This window comes from Rattus norvegicus, chromosome 15 (genome assembly GCF_021556685.1).
Source record: "Rattus norvegicus strain SHRSP/BbbUtx chromosome 15, alternate assembly SHRSP_T2T, whole genome shotgun sequence".
Lineage (NCBI taxonomy): Eukaryota > Metazoa > Chordata > Mammalia > Rodentia > Muridae > Rattus > Rattus norvegicus.
Window position 1 is genome coordinate 28,841,784 of NC_141548.1, and position 19,274 is coordinate 28,861,057.

At 40.8% G+C, this 19,274-nt stretch overlaps 1 protein-coding gene and 1 pseudogene across 1 annotated transcript in view; one reads left to right on the plus strand and one right to left on the minus strand.

The window, feature by feature from the left end:
- The window catches only part of Supt16h (SPT16 homolog, facilitates chromatin remodeling subunit), a 37,119-nt gene that overhangs the window by 12,105 nt on the left and 5,740 nt on the right, over positions 1-19,274 (minus strand). The window contains exons 2-18 of the mRNA NM_001107261.1: positions 10,837-10,929; positions 9,899-10,069; positions 9,078-9,230; positions 8,474-8,620; positions 7,960-8,111; positions 6,948-7,120; positions 6,479-6,569; positions 5,328-5,401; positions 5,088-5,200; positions 4,114-4,179; positions 3,910-4,005; positions 3,585-3,700; positions 3,338-3,491; positions 2,153-2,280; positions 947-1,082; positions 730-856; positions 391-509 (exon numbers count right to left, since the gene is read on the minus strand). Of these exons, the coding sequence (NP_001100731.1) occupies positions 391-509; positions 730-856; positions 947-1,082; positions 2,153-2,280; positions 3,338-3,491; positions 3,585-3,700; positions 3,910-4,005; positions 4,114-4,179; positions 5,088-5,200; positions 5,328-5,401; positions 6,479-6,569; positions 6,948-7,120; positions 7,960-8,111; positions 8,474-8,620; positions 9,078-9,230; positions 9,899-10,069; positions 10,837-10,929 (2,109 nt within the window). The remainder of the gene's footprint in view (positions 1-390; positions 510-729; positions 857-946; positions 1,083-2,152; positions 2,281-3,337; positions 3,492-3,584; positions 3,701-3,909; positions 4,006-4,113; positions 4,180-5,087; positions 5,201-5,327; positions 5,402-6,478; positions 6,570-6,947; positions 7,121-7,959; positions 8,112-8,473; positions 8,621-9,077; positions 9,231-9,898; positions 10,070-10,836; positions 10,930-19,274) is intronic.
- Rpl9-ps29 (ribosomal protein L9, pseudogene 29) lies at positions 14,342-16,981 on the plus strand (annotated as a pseudogene).

Genomic DNA, 19,274 nt, shown 5'->3' on the forward strand with positions numbered 1-19,274 from the left:
TCCACGGCTTAGGACATTGTAAAGGAAAAGGAAGACAATGGGAGAATGGGAAGATGGGGCAGAGTAGACTTCTTTGAATGACGTAACTACTGTACTACTGACCTCAGGGACTATGTACACCTGTCAACAGCCCGTCAGAAAGAGAAAGGATCTTGGCTGCCAAGGAAGATACATTTCCTTTAGTGGTGAAGCCTCTTAACGGGTACCCTGATTCCTGCAAATAACCTCAACCACACTCCTGTATGCAACTGTACTCAAAGTCACTAGGCTACTGCACTTTGTAAACACGTTTTAAAAACCTATTTATTTATTTATTTATTTAATAAGTGAGGAAAACTCAGTTTTTGCTGAGAATTCTTAATCATGCTAGCATTGGTAGAAGACATGTACCTTGAGGTGAAAGTGCAAAACAATAATCATCTCGCCATCACAGGGCTGGAAGAGTGCGTGCTTGATATTATTGTACAAAATATCCACCTTGTCTCCTCGAACAGATGTGAAGCGGAAACCTGCGGCAAAGAGCCAGGTCACCAATGGTTAAGTAGTGCCATCTTAGGTCAAAGGCAGTGCACTTATCTCTTCAGCTGACTTGAACAAGGCCAGAGAAACACCATGTATTAAGTTGCCATGTTTCTGGCCATCGTGTCATCTGACTCCTCCCAGCCTCTCTGTAGCATGCTTGTATTCTTTGAAGCTACAGGCCAGCACTGAGAGGTCACCCATACATACCATTGACGTGAGCCTCCAGGGAGCCTTGCATTCTCTTTTGGGCAATGTTTGGGCGAATGTATAGATCTTTCAGCTTTGGATTACTTCTGTTTAGGTTGATCACCAGTGAGTCTTGTTTTACAATGCCCTAAGGATCACAAAACAGTATTGTGTGTGTAATCCTCACACGAACTTCCAAACACCGGTACAAAGGTGCTTAGCCTGTGCTCAGACTCACCTCTTTTTCTTTCTCTTCAGCTTCTCTGGTCTTGTAACGTTTCTGCACTTCTTTTATAATTCGAAAAGCATTCTGAAGATTTAAGGCGGGTACAGTCTGCTCCCCAGGTGCTTTCATATTTGAAGCTCGGTATGTACTGTAGGACATTTGTACAGATGTTTATCAGGATAGGTGAGTCCAGTATTACAGTTTTTAAGTTATTTGACTTTTCTATTGTGTGTATGTGCCATGTGTTTGTGAGGATCCACAGGTCAACACTGAATGTTTTTCTTAATAACTCTTGTCTTGTTTTGGGAGAAGCTCTCTCTCAGATCTACCTAGATGAGCTGGTTAGCAAATTCCTTTGTCTTCACCCTCCAATGCTGGGACTACAGATGCCACCTATTGCACCCATATTTATGTATTTCAATGTGGGTCTTGGAGACCTGACCTTAGGCCCTCAAGCTTGCGTGATAAGCACTTTACCAATTTCTTTTAAGCCTATCTTTTAAAAGACATCTTCTGTAGTTCAAATTGGCGTTGACCTTGCTATGTTCAAAGGCTGGCCTTGAACTACTGATCTTCCTGCTTCACCTCCTAAGTGTTACCATACCCAGATGGCTTGTTTTTTTTTTTTTAAAAGAGAAAAACTACCACTAAATATGGGAATGGTAGGAAATCAGAAAAAAATTTTTTTTCTTTAAAGTGGAAAGTATTAATAGCTAATTCCCTGGAGTAGGGAAATTACACTTTTATTTTTTCAAATTTGATATAGTATTTTCCAATATTCCATACCACTCACTCCATGATGGAAGACAATCTAATTCAGCACACGTTTTCTTTCTTCTTTCTTTGTTATGTTTCTATTTTGAGATCGTTCTCACTATAGTTCAGGGTTGCCTGGAATTAACTTTGTAGCCCAGGATGAATTTGTAAATGTTTTGCCTCAGTCACTTCAAGTTGTGCCGTGTGTTGCCACAGTCGGCCCACACATGTACTTTACCTGAGGGTTCTATTGTCAAATGTGTACTGTGAATGTAAATAGGTACGAGGAAGGTAAATTAGGATCCACACTTAACACATTACAAAGTGAGCAATGTAATCCTAAACAAACGCCACCAAGGAAGGCTTTTCAGTGGCTTCTTGGGAAAGGACGCAGGGGAATTGACATGTGAGGTCACTGCCCCACAAGCGCAGGCTGGAGACACTTGTTTCCTAGGGACTCACATTTCCTTGACAAAAGTAGCTTCAGGGTTAGGAAAGATGTTGCCCTCGTTCCTGCCCAGAGCACTTCCTGGACAATAGAAGTTGATTCGCAAGTAAGTATAGTCTCCTTCGACAGACATACTTATGTTCTGTTCAAAGAAAGAGAGGTAAGTTAGCTTTGGTACTAGATTATAAAGATGCTAAAATTAAATTAGCAGTTAAGAGTCTGAGGGTCTAAGAGGGCAAAGCATTTATCTAGAGTTGTGCAAGGTCTTGGCTCTATTCCTAGCGGCAGAACAAAATGGCCAGAGCTGGCTGTTCTTTGAGCTGAATCTATGAAACTGAAGCAAAATTGAGATATAAATATTCAGCAATGCTTTTCACATAACAAAGAAACTGTTTCTCAAAAGAAGAAGAAAAAAAAAACCATCACCTAGTTATAAAAGTATCTTGTGACAGGAATACAATTTAGGGTTAAATAATGGTTACTAATTCAAAGAAAGACACACACAATAGGGCCTGGAGAGATAGATGGCTCAGATGGCACAAACACAAGGACCCAAGTTTGAAGCCCTAACACCCACATAAAGTCCAAGTGTGATGTGTATGTCTATAGTCCTAGGGCTAAAGGTGGGCAGACACAGGGACTTCCAGAGCTTGGTGGCTAACGACTCCAGCCAATCACTGAGCTCAAGGCTCAATAAAAGATCCTGTCTCAAAAAGTAAGGGAGGGAGGGAGGGAGGGTGGAAGAGAGACAGACACACAGAGAGAAACAGAGCACGCGCTCTCTATAAACTTAGACACCAGACAGTGACATATGGTACATGCATCTTATACCCCTAGAGGCACACACACACACACAGGCACACACACACAGGCACACACACACACACACACACACACACACACACAGTCAGACATACAGCACACCACCACCACCACCACCACCACCACCACCACCACCACCACCACCACCACCACCACCACAACAACCACCACCACCCCAAATAACTGGTAAACAAATTCCTTTCCTGGACTAATTTAGCTTCCTACAGAGTGAACACTGGAAGAGAAGGAGAGCAACAGCAGGAGATAAAGGAGACAATCGGCAGGCTGATGTGGAGGGTCAAAGGTCAGGGTGGAAGAAGAGCAGAGATAATTAGACAGACACACTGGAATCTTAGATACTTGAGGAATACTGGTACCTTGATTGTGGCAATATGGAAGGGTGTGGCAATGCCAAACACAGGCATTATCACAGTCTCGTATTTCTTATCAATATAGATCTTCATTTCCCGAATATGTGGTTCCTTAGGCATCAGAGATGGGTTTTTATAGGACACATTAGATTTTCGAGCCCTGGAGTGGGGTTAAAAACAAAGCAAAAAAGACAACTGAGAAATCTCTACAGTTCCATCTCTAGACAATCGCCTCACACAGTGTGACTCCTACTTCTGAATCTGCTGTTCCCCTTTCTGCTCTGTCAGCCTCCTCTTCGCTTCCTCGTTGAGCTGTGCTGCCAGTTCCTTCTGATGGGCTCTTCGCTTCTCTTCTGCAGTCATCTCATTCTAGCAAAGTGAGAACCAAGTCACCAGAACATGTGGAACATATGAAAGGGCACCAGTGCTTTTGCCAGTTTCCTACTGCCCCCATGGTTTCCCCGAGTCTTCCACATGGCCCCAGACGAACTTGAACTGGTGACACTCATGCTCTGGGCTGCGGAGTGTTGGGATTCACAGATGCACACGGTGAATGCGATTTAAAACAGGAAACTCACCCGTGTTCTTTCAGTAAGTAACGCTGCTCTAGAACCTCTTCCCAAAAGGTCCTCCGCCTCATCTTTCTCCTCCTCCTCCTCCTCATCGTCCTCATTCTGTGGAAACAAGGTGTAATAAAATACTGTTTACTTTTTAAAAGAGCTACGCTGCTTCACTTCTTCACTGTACTGCGATTCCTGAACAGTGACGTCTCATCTTCTTACCTTGAGGAAAATGCCCACGTTCTTTACCTTCTTCTTCACAGATGTAAGGACAGTGGCTGGACCATCCTAGAAGAAATGGAGAATTTAAGCCTCCAATTTAAAGTGAACTCTTGCTTTTAACTTGGCACATAGCTGGGCAATATCAAGAACTTTCTAGATTATAAAAACTTTAAAGAGGAACAAATAGTTTTAACTCTCCCATCTTCTCTTTAGGAGCTGTAGCCTGAGCAATGTTTTATTTCAAGTCTGGCTTTACTTAGCTCTGGTACCCGTGCTTTTTACAAGTCTTTATTTGTATATAGGAATAATAAACTGCTTTCTTTATACAGACAGAGTGCTAAAGATTTGACAACGGATGTTTGCCTTTCTACTATGAACATGGAATAATTTATCATTACTACAAATCATTTCTGGGGTTGGAGACGAGGCTCAGCAGCTTAGCGTGCACACTCCTGTTACACAGGCAAGATCTGCGCTCAGGTCCTAACGTGAGCGTGCAAGTACACACCACACCCACAGAGCAACAACAACCGCTTGCAACTCCAGCTTTGTGGATAAGGTCTCTGGCCTCCATGGGTACTCCCTATACATGCACATACTTGGGGAAAAAAAAAATCAATTCTGGGGTTGAGACAGCTAGACAGTACATGTTAATAAGGAACCCATAAAAAAGCTGGGTACAGTCATGCATATCTGTGACCCCAGTTCTGAGTGTGACAAGAGGATTCCAGGGAATTGCTGTTACTAAGCCTAGTCAGTAAAACTTCAGTTCTAGATCCAAGGAGAAACGCTGCTCCAAGGGAATACACGGGAGTGATAAGGACATCCAATCCCTTCCTTCTTAACTGTTCTATTAAGTCCACGTCATGGACTACCCCACCGAGCAACCATTAACAAAAAGACTGGAAGTACCCGAGTTCACAACAGATTCAAAGATTAGTTCATGAACACCAAAAGCGTAAGAATTACCACACCTCATCTACAAGCACAGTGTCACCAATAAACAGGGCATAGGTTTTCTCTTCTGGTTTTTTCCCTTCTTTGTTAGTCAGGTCTGAAAATCCTAGGTTGATGCTGAAAACCATCCCTAAAATAATAACATGGGGATCAATCAGTAGCTACAGAAGGGTAGAAAGGAGTAAAATTTAACAGAAAAGGAATGACAGTGAAGCATTCAAAAATTTATTTTCTTATTGCATGCATATAAAAATTACCTTTCTTTAGCTTGTACTGATTTTTACTATTGATCACTAGAGAGCCTTCACGGAATTCAATTCCCATCCCAAATCTAAAAACAAACAAAGTTAAATATAAGCAGTAGGACAGAACATCAGTAACTTGGCCCAGACGTAATTTCAACTTTCAGATACAGCAGGTCAACAGGTGGGGGTGATTGCCCTTCATCTATTAGCAGAGGAAGAAATGAAAAATAAATGGGGTGTCATGACTCGTGCTCGAAATGCTTGCATTCAGGAAGCTGAGGCAGGAGCATCAAGGAACATAGGTCCAAGATTAGCCTGGGGTACAGACTGAGGCCCTGTTTAACAACAAAACAAAGCAGAAAAAAAACACAGTACGCACAGCACGTGCACACACCTACACCAGTTTTAGGATTCTAAAAGTTATATAATCTCATATTAAAGAATAATTCCCAAGACCAGTGAGGTGGTTCACTGGGAGAGGGCATATCTACAGAAGGAAAAAAAAGTACCTAATGATTTGCCCTCTGATCCCTCCCGTGCACAACATTACACAACCATATTCTCCTCCACAACATACAAATAAATGTGAAAAAAAAAATCAAGACAGAAAAAGTTCCTCAGCTGGGCAGTGGTGGCACAAGCCTTCAATCGCAGCACTTAGGAGGCAGAGGCAAATGTTTTAAATTCAAAATAAATATAGTTGGACATCCTGTGGTCATTAACTGTAAACAAGCTAATTTGATCCTAGAGTACGGTCTGGATTCCTCTAATGGTCTAGAAAAGTCTATCCTATTAACTTGGAGGAAGCAACTAAATCTTTCTCTCTGGTAAAACCATTTACTTATTAATATACACAAACTTGTTAGTACAAAATACTGGTGAAAAAAACCAAGCAAACAGAACTGTGGGTTAGGCGATTGTGACGGCACATGCCTGCAACCTCTGTACTTGGGAAGTTTTGTGTCACTGAGGATGGCAGAGGGTCTGGAAATTCAAGGCCAGTGTGGGCTACATAAGGAGTTGGAAGTCAGTCTGAGTTATTGCTGGAAACCCCATCTCAAAACACAAAAACCAAGCACAACCAAACACGCCCAAATACTGCCCAAATCAGTGTTAGAATACAGGTTGCTAGTCCTGAAAAAACAACACACACTCTAACACACCCTAGGTTTTTTGTAATTTTGTTCAGCAGTTCTGGCTTCTGCTTCTTAACCACATCCATGACAGAGTTATACACATCACATATCTTCACACCTAAAAAGATAGAAAAGAGACATTAAGAAATTTTCAGAGGGCAACAGTAACAAAATGACATCATGCTGCAATCAGGCTGTTTTCACCTTCTAAGTCCCTTAAAGTTGTGTTTCTCAGGAGGAGTGTCTGCCATGATAGGAATTAGGAATCTACAGTTTTGTTTGTTTGTTTTTTTTTTTAAAAGAAAGCATGTAATCACATGTTTCTCTTGTGGTACTGAAGACTTAAGTCAGCCTCTTTTGGCAGTGCTGGGGATGGAATCCAGGCTTTGCACAGGAGTGCACCAAGTTCTATCCCCAGTCTCTGAAAGTCACTACTCACTGGTCCAGGGGTTCCATGAAATACCAGGACTTCCAGATCTTTTCTGAGGAATCTTACCATGTCTTAATTCCTTTAGCAACTCCTCTTGAAGTTGAAGTAAAAAGTTGTAATTTTCTTGAACTTCCTGAGTAGGGTCAACCATCAGAGTGCGAACAAGGTTGGAGCAGTATGATTTAAAGCGAATGCCCATGGCACAAGTAATGGCTCCAAAATGCATATGATTTTTATCACTAGAGATCAAAGAAAGAAAGCATTTATCACTAAATCCAGCAAAGTGTCATTGGTACACATCCACAATCAGGGAAGATGAATACTGCACTATAAAAATGGAAAATAGAGCAATGCTCTGCTGCACAGTTACAGCCTCAACGGGTCTCCTACACAGTATGCCTTAGAATTAAAACAGACATTACCTGATGCATATCTAATCTTTTAGTTTATTTTTAGTTTACTTTGCATTTTTCTAGCATGCCCATTCTCAATTCTGAGGCACCAGGGTCTCCCTATGTAGCTCTGGCTGGCCTTGAACTAAGAGAACCACTTTCCACTGCCTTTTGAACGCTAAAAAAGCATTTGCTGGGGTTGGGGATTTAGCTCAGGGGTAGAGCGCTTGCCTAGCGAGCACAAGGCCCTGGGTTCGGTCCCCAGCTCCGAAGAAAAGAAAAAAAAAAAAAAAAAGAGCATTTGCTACACCTGACCTTTTTATCGTTTAAAAACATTTTAGCTATATGTATGTGCCAATGCGGTTAGGAGGAGGGAGGCCTCTGACCCTTGGAGCTGGTACAGGTATTTGTGAGACACCTGACAGGGTGATGATGATATTTCAACTCTGGTCCTCATGACAGAGCAGCAATATGTGCTCTTTAGCACCGGGTTATCTCTTCAGCCCCACTTTTCTAGCATATTTAATAATTTGGAAAAAAATATTACCAAATGCTAATGTAAGAAGTAACAAGATACACATATATAAGACTATATGTAAATCAGATTAATAATTTTATCTCTTTTGACTTTTTCAAAAAGTCACAAGAAAAAACAGGCCATCTTATTATGCAGTGTCCACACTTACCTCACCACACTGAACTTGAGATTGTAGTTGCCACCACTCTGAATGATAGGAGGGTAACACATTTCCACAGTAGAAGGGTCTGCCCCGGCTAGGTATTTTTTCTCTTCGATGGCCTTTTCCACAGACTCAGCCAATTTGCTATGCCGAACTTTCTAGAGACGTAGGAATACAGTAACACTCACTGAAGGGTAGTACACAGAATTCTGTGCATGATATTTAATGAGTCATCTAAAGTCACAGCACATGCTGATATAATCTTTGGTGTATATACCATAGTATATCAATATACAAAAGAAATGTGGAGCTTACATGGAATTCATAGCTTTTCATGTTTTGAAAACACGTGTCTATGTTTGAGTCAAGTAACAGCCTCAATAAACCACAGGACATGCTTATTTACTTTGAAGGAGATGGCAGTTACCAATTTCAAAAGCAAAACAAAAAGTGAAACAAGCCAAGCAGGACTCAGGACTGCTTTATGAATACACCAATAAGAGCCTCCCTCTTTCATTACCTCATCTGCATCCACTATTTCCATGACTCTTTCCTTGAAGAACTTGTTGAAGACCTCAGAGGTAATGCTGGCTGCTTTCTTCATCAGGTTGAGCTCACCATCCTCTTTCACAGCAATAGTGTATGCCACAACAGCGCTGATGTCTACCTGCAGCAAAGTGATAGCCTTCTAATACACACAGAGCTCACACACACACACACACACACACACACCCCTTGCGACTCACCAGTAAAGCTATCTACTCAGAATGCTCAGTCTCGTCCCAAAGTGAGTACGCATTTATAACGCATGCATTCTATGACATTAAGCTAATGCACTACTTAAAACAAATTTCTTTCTAGAGATAACTATAATGCCAAAGGAAGACAGGCAGGAAAAAGATGACCCCAAAATATATTTTGAACAAGAGATTCTCCTCAGTTACCTAGTATGAGCTGTCTAATATGGTTGACATACTTATTTTCTGACTGAAAACTAACTGGATTATTTAGCCAAAAGACATGAAATGTGAATGAGCATGGATTTCCCCAAATGAAAATCCTCTGCTATCCCCACTCCACCTCCTGTCTCCTTTTCAATGTGCTGCTTCCAGCAGAACCCTTACTTTGTCAAAGCCCTCCTTGTTAAGACAGTCACTCCAGCTCTTCATGAATTCTCCAGGGAACTTGTCTTTGCTGAACACTCCAATTTTCTTGCCGTTCTTGCTTTCTTTAATGGCTTCAATCATTTTGTCAAAGCTGCTCTTATTACTTTCATTCTATCAATCCCATAGAAAAAGAGATGTTACTTCAAGAATTAGACTTCTATTTTCTATTTAACAGTAAGCAGAGAGTAATATCCTAAACCATGGAGGATGAGTTCTCTGAGCCTCCACCTATTTCTTCACGGCAGATTATCATATACTGAACGCTGACAGATATTTTCTTTGTGTATTTTGACAAGACAAGACATTATTTTGCTTTAGGAAGAAGCAGAAAACTCAAATACTCAAAATTCTGAGAAATGAGCACATCTAAGTTTTCTTAGGATTTCTAGGTGACGAGTTGTAATTAATTATTGCAATGTAAACAAGTAGCGCCCTTAGAAACCGTCAGTAAAGTAGTGGTGCTCACCAGAGCCCACAGCTCATACTCCACTGCCACCAAACCAACCCCTCCAGAGCCCTTTTCCTACTCAACTGAACACACAGCTCTGTAATCAGAGTCACAACCCCCCAGCCCCCACCTTAACACAGGCTTTCTATGTTGCCCTGGCTGGTCGTGAACTCAAGAGATCTGTATGCTTTTGTCTCCTAAGTGCTGGGATTAAAGGCATGTTTTGCCATGTCTGGTCATCCTTTTTCAAGCATTTTAAAAGTGCAAAGGCACTTGTGCTCAACATTTAACATTCTATCCCATATTTGTAACAACATTTATTGGTCCCAACCTTTTCTCTGACAAGCAGTGTGATGGCAGGAGCTCCATTAGCATTCTCATTGCCTTTAGTATTGGCAATCTGTTTCAGAAACTCCACCTTCTTTTTGCTGGCCATGAAGATGATTTTGTCATCACAGAAGACCATGATTGTATCAGTTAGTTCATAACCAAAGAGCCACGTCTATGGAAAAAAACAATAGTAACTAAAGGATTACAAATAAACGTATTTTAGGATAAAATATCTGAGTTAACTTTAAGATTTGGGATGGAGTAACTTTGATGTGGATGGAAATAAACCAACCTGGATCAGGGGATGAATAATGGGGGCTGAGTGGTGTGTGTGCGCACACATGTGACATAGGATTCCGTTGGCTTTTATATGCTTAAAATATTTCATAGATTAAAAACATCTAACTGGACACTTTGTGTTTCAACTACTTTTCCTTGGCAATGAAAGAAGTCCAGGGAGAGTTATGCTTGAATATGCCATGTCACAAGCCTTTTTAAAACAGGAAGGTCACTGTCTGTATTTCTGCTTAGCTTATACAAAGAGTGATCAGAATTTTAGCAGCTACTTCATATAAGCAAAATGGAGTACCAGGGAATTGAAAAAGCCTGGGTTCCTGAAAATTGCATAAAGAAAAATTCTTTGTTCAACCCACTGGTTCTTAGGTATTTTTGTTATATGTAATTAAATAATTTTTTCCTACCAATTCCTTTCTTCCTTAGGTTCTAGTCTACTCAATGGTAAATCCAATGGAAATTATGTGATGGTGCAGACACTCTCTATCTACTCACCTGTTAAGTCAGGACCACCGAGAGCCTCAGACCTGGGATGGGACTGAGTAACTGACTATACTGGAGAGAAAGTACAGAGCCTCTCAAATACCAAGCCCATCTTTCACTACTGAGCTACACACTAGACCCACGAAGCAGTAAGCCACTTACCTGTAAGGCAGTTGACTTGGCATATACAATTTCTTCATCAACACCCACCGATACAACAATGGCATCAATACTGGCATACTCATCTTCTCCTTTCTGAAAAGAGAGGGTAATTTAATTGCTCCCCCTATCTGCGTTCGTGGAGGCCAGAGCAGAGCAGGGTATGGGGTATCTTTTAGTACTCTCTACCTCACTGCTTTGAAGTAGGGTCTGTCAATGAACTAGAAACTTGCTATTTGACTAGACTGGCCAGAAAGTGAGCTCTTCGCTCTTGGGACCCACCTGTCTCTGTGCCCCAATATGAAGTTAAATGCTCTATGATGACCTCTTATGTAGGTGGTGGGGATCTGAACTCACGTTCTCACATGTGCAGAAAAAGTGCATCTTTCCATCACCTTATTATTTTTTATACACTAGTAATAGAAATACAGATTTCAGCATATAATTTTTCCTAACAGTAATCTGACATGAGTGCCTGCTTAGTAACAACAGTTATTAGTCACCTTTAAAGAAAAACTCAGCTTTGAGATACACACAGTAAAAGCCACCCACCTGCATTATAGTGCCACCTTAACACACTCAGATGGATGTGCAGCCGTCATCACCATCAAACTTGAGAACATCTTTATCCCAAAAGAAAACTTTTACTCATTAGCAATAATCTCATCCTCTTTTTTGCTCCCTCTCCAGCTACTGGAAATCAGTAATCTGTTTCTAATGATTTGCCTACTCTGGACATATTAGTATACAGCATTTGTTTGTGGTTCCTTTCACTTAATATGCTTTTCTGTGCTCATCAGCTTTTGGTATTATCAGTATTTCACTGGGTATGTGTGGAGGCCAGAGGTCAAGATATCAGTGTCATTCCCTACTGTTCTCAAAGTTCCTAATCCAGAACTTTGTGGACCAGGCTGGGTCTCAAACTTTTACAGAGGTCCTTCTACTTCTCTGCTTCCCGAGTGTGCAAACTTATTCTTTGAGTCATGTTCTCTCTTTCTCTTTTTTTTTTTAGATTTATTTATTTATTACATGTAAGTACACTGTAGCTGTCTCCAAACACACCATAAGAGGGCACCAGAGCTCATTACAGATGGTTGTGAGCCACCATATGGTTGCTGGGAATTGAACTCAGGACCTCTGGAAGAGCAGTCAGTGCTCTTTTTTTTTTTTTTTTTTTTTTTTTTTGGTTCTTTTTTTCGGAGCTGGGGACCGAACCCAGGGCCTTGCGCTTCCTAGGTAAGCGCTCTACCACTGAGCTAAATCCCCAGCCCCACAGTCAGTGCTCTTAACCACCATCTCTCCAGCCCCCATGGTCTCTCTCTTAACCTGGAGCTGACTGATTCAGCTAGACTAGCTGACAATGAGCTCCAGGGGTATCTATCTAAACTCCCCATTTCCAGCACTGGGATACACAGACTCTTGCGTTGTCTTTTACCTGGATGCCAAGAATCTGAACTTAGGTTCTCATGCATGCACAGAAAGCACTTAAAGAATAGAGCCACCTCCCTAGTCTCTTGACACTTCATTGTTACAGCCAAATTGTATATCCAATATACGGACATACTTCATTTTATTTAACCAATCAGTAGTTGCTTCAACATTTGAGTTATTCCTGCTTTAAAATTTATTTATTGTGTGTGCATGTGTGAGACAAATGTGGGCTGGAGTATACATGTGGGATGGTACTCAGATTTCCAGGCTTGTGCAGCAGTGCCTCTGCCTCCTAAACCATCCTGCAAATTGTTTCCACTTTGTGCTACTATGACTAATACTACCATGGCTTTTGTATACAGGGTTTTGTTTGCATTGTTATTGTGGGTAAATGTTTAGGAGAGGAATTGCTTGGTCATATGGTATCTCTAACTTTCTGAGGAACCATAACCACTACACTATTTTATGTTCTTTACAAGACTGTATAAAGATTTGCTCCTTCTAGAACTCAGGTCATCAGAGTTGTCTGTGAGCACCTTTAACCACTGAGCCTCCTCTCTGGCCCATACTATCTTTTTGTTAAGTATAAATTAGTATCTTACTGTTGTTTTAATTTTCCCTGGTAGCTAATGATTTGTATCTATGACAGTGCCTTTTTTTGGTGGTGGTGGTGGGGGGAAGGCCTATTTAGATTGTTATATAATTTATCATTTGTTACTGAATTACAAGGGTTTTAGTATTTTAATTTTTTTGCATGCATTTAAATGTACAATGTGTGTGCTAGGTATTCACAAGTTGTCACTGACCTCCACAAATGCACCATGGTACACACACTACCCTTCTCCCATATAAAAACAAAAATTAAGAATTTTATTGTTTATTTTTGTTTCTTAGATTTAGATGCAATTTACTCAAATGTTCTTTTTTTTTAAGATTTATTTATTCATTTATTATATATAAGTACACTGTAGCTATCTTCAGATACACCAGAAGAGGGAATCGGATCCCATTACAGATGGTTGTGAGCCACCATGTGGTTGCTGGGAATTGAATTCAGGACCTCTGGAAGAGCAGTCGGGTGCTCTTAACCGCTGAGCCATCTCTCCAGCCCCTCAAATGTTCTTAAATAGACTTATTTCTTGAGTATTTGTGTATGACTGAAAGAATGTTTACAGAAGAACCAGGTGTGACTAGGTACCCAGGGAAGGCAGGAAAGGGTGTCAGATCCCTTGGAATTGCAGTTACAGGCTTTATGAACTGAGTAGTGTTAGGAACTGAAACCAGGTCTTCTTTAAGAACAGCGAGCTGTCTTAACCATGCAGCCATCTTTCCAGCCCCTTACTCTGAAATAATGTTTATGATAGTTGGGAAAGTCCAACTTAACTCTTTGCATGTGTACACTCATTCAGTTCCTCCCTGAACTGTGTTGACTCCCTTGTCCAACACATTGTACTGTAGTTTTGTAGTTTGACAAGAGATATAGGCTCTTCTGTCTACTAACCACTCTTGGAAAGTCCCACACTAACAAATGAATAGCAATCATGGCTTCCCCATTAGAGCTTTCAACCTCTTTAAAAAACAAAACAAAACAAAAACCAAAAAAAAAAAAAAAAAACAAAAAACAAAAACAACTAAAAACACATCTTCCTAAAATATACAGGTATTCTGATTGACTCTCACCATGTCACCATGTTGTAGGGCACCAGACCATATCCCTTCTGTGTCTTGGTATCTATTATCCAACTTCAATTTGTCCATATTCCTCTGCCTTTCTGAACCAAAAGTTACCACTACACATTATTCAGGTGGACCTTTAAGCTTCCTTCCACATGACAGAATGTGTGATTTCTGTGCACAGCTTATTTCACTTACCATAATGTTAAGTCAAATAATTCTACGGCAAAATTTAATTCTTCTTCTTTTTAAATGTTTAGATTCCCTGGAGCTGGTTACAGGTAGTTATAAGCTGCCTGATTCTAAGTGTTAGAAACCAAACTCAAATTCTCTAAAACAGCAGCAAGATACCTTAATCACTGATCGAACCATCTCTCTAGTCCCTCTATTTCCTTTTAAGGACATGTTCATGCTGTATAGCTCAGGTTAGATGTGAACTTTTGTCTCTAGCAACTGAGTGCTACAACTGTGTGTTACCATACCTAGTTTATTCTCTGGGCTTGAGTAATATTCCCTGTGTTTATGTACCATATTTTGTTACGTATTTATCCCTTTATAGACAAGTAGACTCACTGTATATCTTAGCTACTGTGAACAGTATCTCAACACAAGTGCAGGTATTCCCTTGATATGTGCCTTTGTTTTAGACATAATCCTTACAGGAAGAATAGCAGCATCATTTGGCAGATCTTTAACCTTTGAGGAATCTTGATACTATTTTGCATAATGACCACATTAATTCACATTCCTACCAACACTATCTGACTTCCTTTGCCTCCCCATTGTTAATGGAATACTGCATTTTTAATAGCATCCTAACTGGAACAGGGTTTTAGTGTATAATTTTCCTGATAACTAGTAAAATGTTAAAATCTAATAAAACCACACATGCTAAGTTTAAAATATAAATGGTGAGCTAACTTAGTAAAAAGTTTGCCACACAATCATGAGGGCCTGAATTTGAATCCAAGGATCTGTACCAAAAGCTAGGTAGATTCCTCAAGCCTAGCTTAGTATGTTCAAAGCCTGTTGTAAAAAACAAAGTGAACAACACCTAAAGAATAACACACAAGTGTAACCTCTGGCCTCTCGCAGATGTGTAACATACACTCCTAAAACTTTTAGAGACAGAAATAACACAGAATAACAGGCATTATTCTTCTGTTACCATTTTCTTCTTTGTTAACAAACAGGGAATTTTTATCAGAGATATGAAAGATGAAAGTCATTGAAAAGCTTTATTGGGAGGTTTCTGATTTGTTTTGTTACATTTTTTGCTTGTTTGTTTTTGGAGACAGAGCTGCTCTGTGTAAACCTGGATGTCCTGGAACTCTTTGTAGATCAGGCTGCTTGCAAACTTCCAGACTTGCCTGCCTCTGACTCCAAAGTGATGGGATTAAAGGTTTCTGACAAGCTTTATCAGCTAGGACATTAACAACGGTGATTGATTTCACTTGTAGCTAAGATTGGCTTAAACTTCATGATTCTCTACCTTAGCATCCTGAATAATTCCTTTTAGAAATTCCAAGTAATGGGTATTAAGTTGCTGATGTGTATTCTATATTTAGAGAACCAATATGTGTAATGGACAAACACTCCTAAGATCAGACTACTCTTGTTTTAAACCTAACCCCACTTAATTGTGACCTAAATTTTTGTACTCTATAGTCTTTACCTTCTCAAGTATTATGCTGAGAATTGTAAGATTTAATGTGCCTTTAATAGTGTTTAGCTCAATCAATGAACAGAAGCTGATGATCCCTCTGGTTGAACTAGGGAAAAGCTGAAGGAAGCTGAGGAAGAGGGCAACCTTGTAGGAGGACCAGCAGTCTTAACTAACTTGGACCCCTGAGATCGCTCAGACACTGGATCACCAACCAGGCAGCATACACCAGCTAAAATGAGGCCTCCAACACATATATAGCAGAGGACTCCCAGGTCTGGGTTCAGTCAGAGAAGATGTACCTAACTCTCAAAAGACTGGAGGCTCCAGGAAGTTTAGAGGTCTGGTGAGGTGGGGACATCTTTTTGGAGATGGGTGGGGAGAGAGTGTGGGCAGGTAGGGAGGTGGGGTGGTTGTGGTGGTGGTGGACAAGGAGGGGAATAAAATCTGGAGTGTAAAAATAAATAAAGCATAAAAAATAGTGCTTAACTCTCTCAGTGCAAATCAGAACGCTACTGTTACTGCCATCAAGATCAGCCATGATATATAACCAGCACAAAATAGTGTCCCCGGTTTTGAAAACCTGTAGAGCTCAAAAGGAAATCGCATGACTTTAAGTATTCAAATTCAGGGTAAAAGTTACAGTTTCCAGTTTTCTCTTAATCTTGGCCACATTAAAAATGCATATGCTTGGGGTTGGGGATTTAGCTCAGTGGTAGAGCGCTTGCCTAGGAAGCGCAAGGCCCTGGGTTCGGTCCCCAGCTCCGAAATAAAAATGCATATGCTTGCTCTTTGCCCCATCTACTGTGAGAACGAAGACCATTTTCAGCAATCAGACTGTCTGTCATGTTCCAGAAAATGTCGGCATCACTCTGAAGGGGCGCACAGCCATTGTGAAGGGCCCCAGAGGAACTCTGAGGAGGGACTTCAATCACATCAATGTGGTGCTGAGTCTTATTGGAAAGAAAAAGAAAAGGCTCCGTGTTGACAAGTGGTAGGGTAACAGAAAGAACTGGCCACTGTTAGAACCATCTGCAGTCATGTTCAGAACATGATCAAGGGTGTGACACTGGGCTTCCATTACAAGATGAGGTCTGTGTATGCTCACTTCCTTATCAACGTCGTTATTCAGGAGAACGGGTCTTTGGTTGAAATCTGAAATTTCTTGGGTGAAAAATACATCCGGAGGGTTAGGATGAGGACAGGTGTTGCCTGTTCTGTCTCTCAAGCCCAGAAGGATGAACTAATCCTTGAAGGAAATGATATTGAACTTGCTTCAAATCCAGCGGCTCTGATTCAGCAAGCCACAACAGTTAAAACAAGGCAATCAGGAAGTTTTTGGATGGTATCTATGTGTCTGAGAGGGGAACCGTGCAGTAGCCTGACGAATAAGACCTCAGTTTCCCAGCTCCAGAAACAAGATCCTGATCACAAGTACAATGTGGGCTCTTTGGGGACTTACATATTGAGAATAAAAAATGTATATGCTTGAGCTGCACCCTAACCCTTGCTATAATTTGTTGGCACTTTTATCACTTTTATTTTTGACAAATGATACACTTTTCTGCTTATACTGATACACAATATCATTTAAAAATAATTTAAAGAGTTCACTGTTTTTCCCCCCACAAGAACAGCAGTAGTAAATGACTAAGTAAGCAGAACCAGCTACACCTGTACTAAGTGACTAACAAGCTGTCACTGGGAAGAGATGCTAAGGGGTCTCACAGAACAGATAGACGCACCACAGAAGGGGAATGGAGTCTGCAGATAAGAGCAGGACTAACAGGGTCAGACATATCTCTAATTCTTACAAACACTCATCTAATCATTTTGCAAAATAATCTAATTTTTTTTTAGAAAGCACCCATTGAAGCACTAAATGTGTTTGGAAATGCTCAACTCAAATACTAGACCTAGTAGAAGAAATGTTCTAAATTATCAGAAAGTGAAAATTCTACATATTTCCAGATAACAACACTTTTAAACAAATAACAAGATGAGTCAAGATAAGAAATGCTCAAGTTTGAACATTCTTACTGAATACAGAAAAACAAAACCCTTAATACTGACATCTGGTGGATTTCTATGGAATAATCCTAGCCCATCTACCCTTTCCAGATGACAGGTCCCCTTCAGGCAGTGTTCAGTTCCTTTCTGCCTTACTTTAAATGTGGAAACTAACTTATTCTCTTCTTTGCAACAGAGTCTTATAGTATGTAGCCCATGTGGCGCATGGCTCTCCATCCGCAGCTTCCCAAGTGCTGGATCACAGGGAGACACAAACATGCTTGGCTTTCATTTGGTTTCTTAGATCTGAGAAATGCCAAACGTGCCTATAGGAAGCAAACAAGATGGAGAGCTGGCGATCTTTCATTAAAAGCCTCTGCAAAAGAAAGAACTAACACAGGGATAAAACTGATGAGAAATGAGCACTAGGTGATGTCACTGTTGTATGAACATCACAGCACACTCTTCCAAAGCTAGTGATGTATAGACAGTACAAGTACAACACTGAACATGGCCTCTTGCTATAATTAAGAAGGGTGGTGGTGCTGGAGAGATGGCTCAGTTATTAAGAGTAGTGGTTGCTTTTCCAGAGGACAAGGTTCATTTTCAGCATCCACAAGGGAGCCAATGCTCTTTTCTGATTTCCTCGGACATCAGATATGAACATGGTACACAGACATATATGCAAGCAAAACACTCACACAAAATAAAATAGGGTACAGAAACACATTGTTTTACAGGGAGTTTCCTTCCAGACAGGATTTCATGCAGCCCAAGGTAACCTCAATCTTCCTACGTAATTAAGGATGACTTTGAACACCTAACACTCCCATTTCCACAACCCAAGACATGAGATCACAGGTATGAGCCATCACGACTGGCTACAGGGAGATTAAAAAAAAAAAAAAAAAAAAAAAAGTAAGGGCACTTTGCTTGCTTCTATTCTATGTTTTTGCACAATGCTTGTACCAGTGCCCATGAAAGCCAGAAGAGGGCACTGGATCCCTTGGAACTCGACTTAGAGTTGGTTGAGAGTTGTCATGCAGTTGTTGGGAACCCAACCTGGGTCCTGTGGAAGAGCAGCCAGTGCTGAGCCATCTAAGCACCAGTAAGCCTTACAACAGCTGGGTGGCTGGATCATGCTTATCTAATCTCAACAGTCTAGGAGACAGAAGCAGGAGGATAGCTGTGAGTTCTGAAGTTCCTGTCTCAAAAAAAGAAAAAAAAGGACACCAAAACACCACTAAAAACGTAGTGCAACAATTCACAACCAGTACCACAATCAGCAACTATCAGGTGTCTTTTACTAAACAGAACTGCATACACTGCACTTTACAGAACTAGCTGCACATATGGATTTATTTATTGACTGACAGGATTTCCCTGTGTAGCCCTAGCTACCCTGGAACTGGCTCTGTAGACCAGGCTGGCCTCAAACTCAGAGATCAGACTGCCTCTACCTCCCAAGAGCTGGAATTAAAGCCATGCATCACCACCGCCTGGATTTATTTATTCATATCACTACAGACATGTAAAACTGTGTAAGCAGTGTGCTGCATCACTACAAAAGCTACAATGGCACTCAGTGACAGGACTTCCAGCTGAGCTCCCTTCTATGAAGAGCACTGCATTATAGTTCAGGATCAATTCAACTGTTATGAGT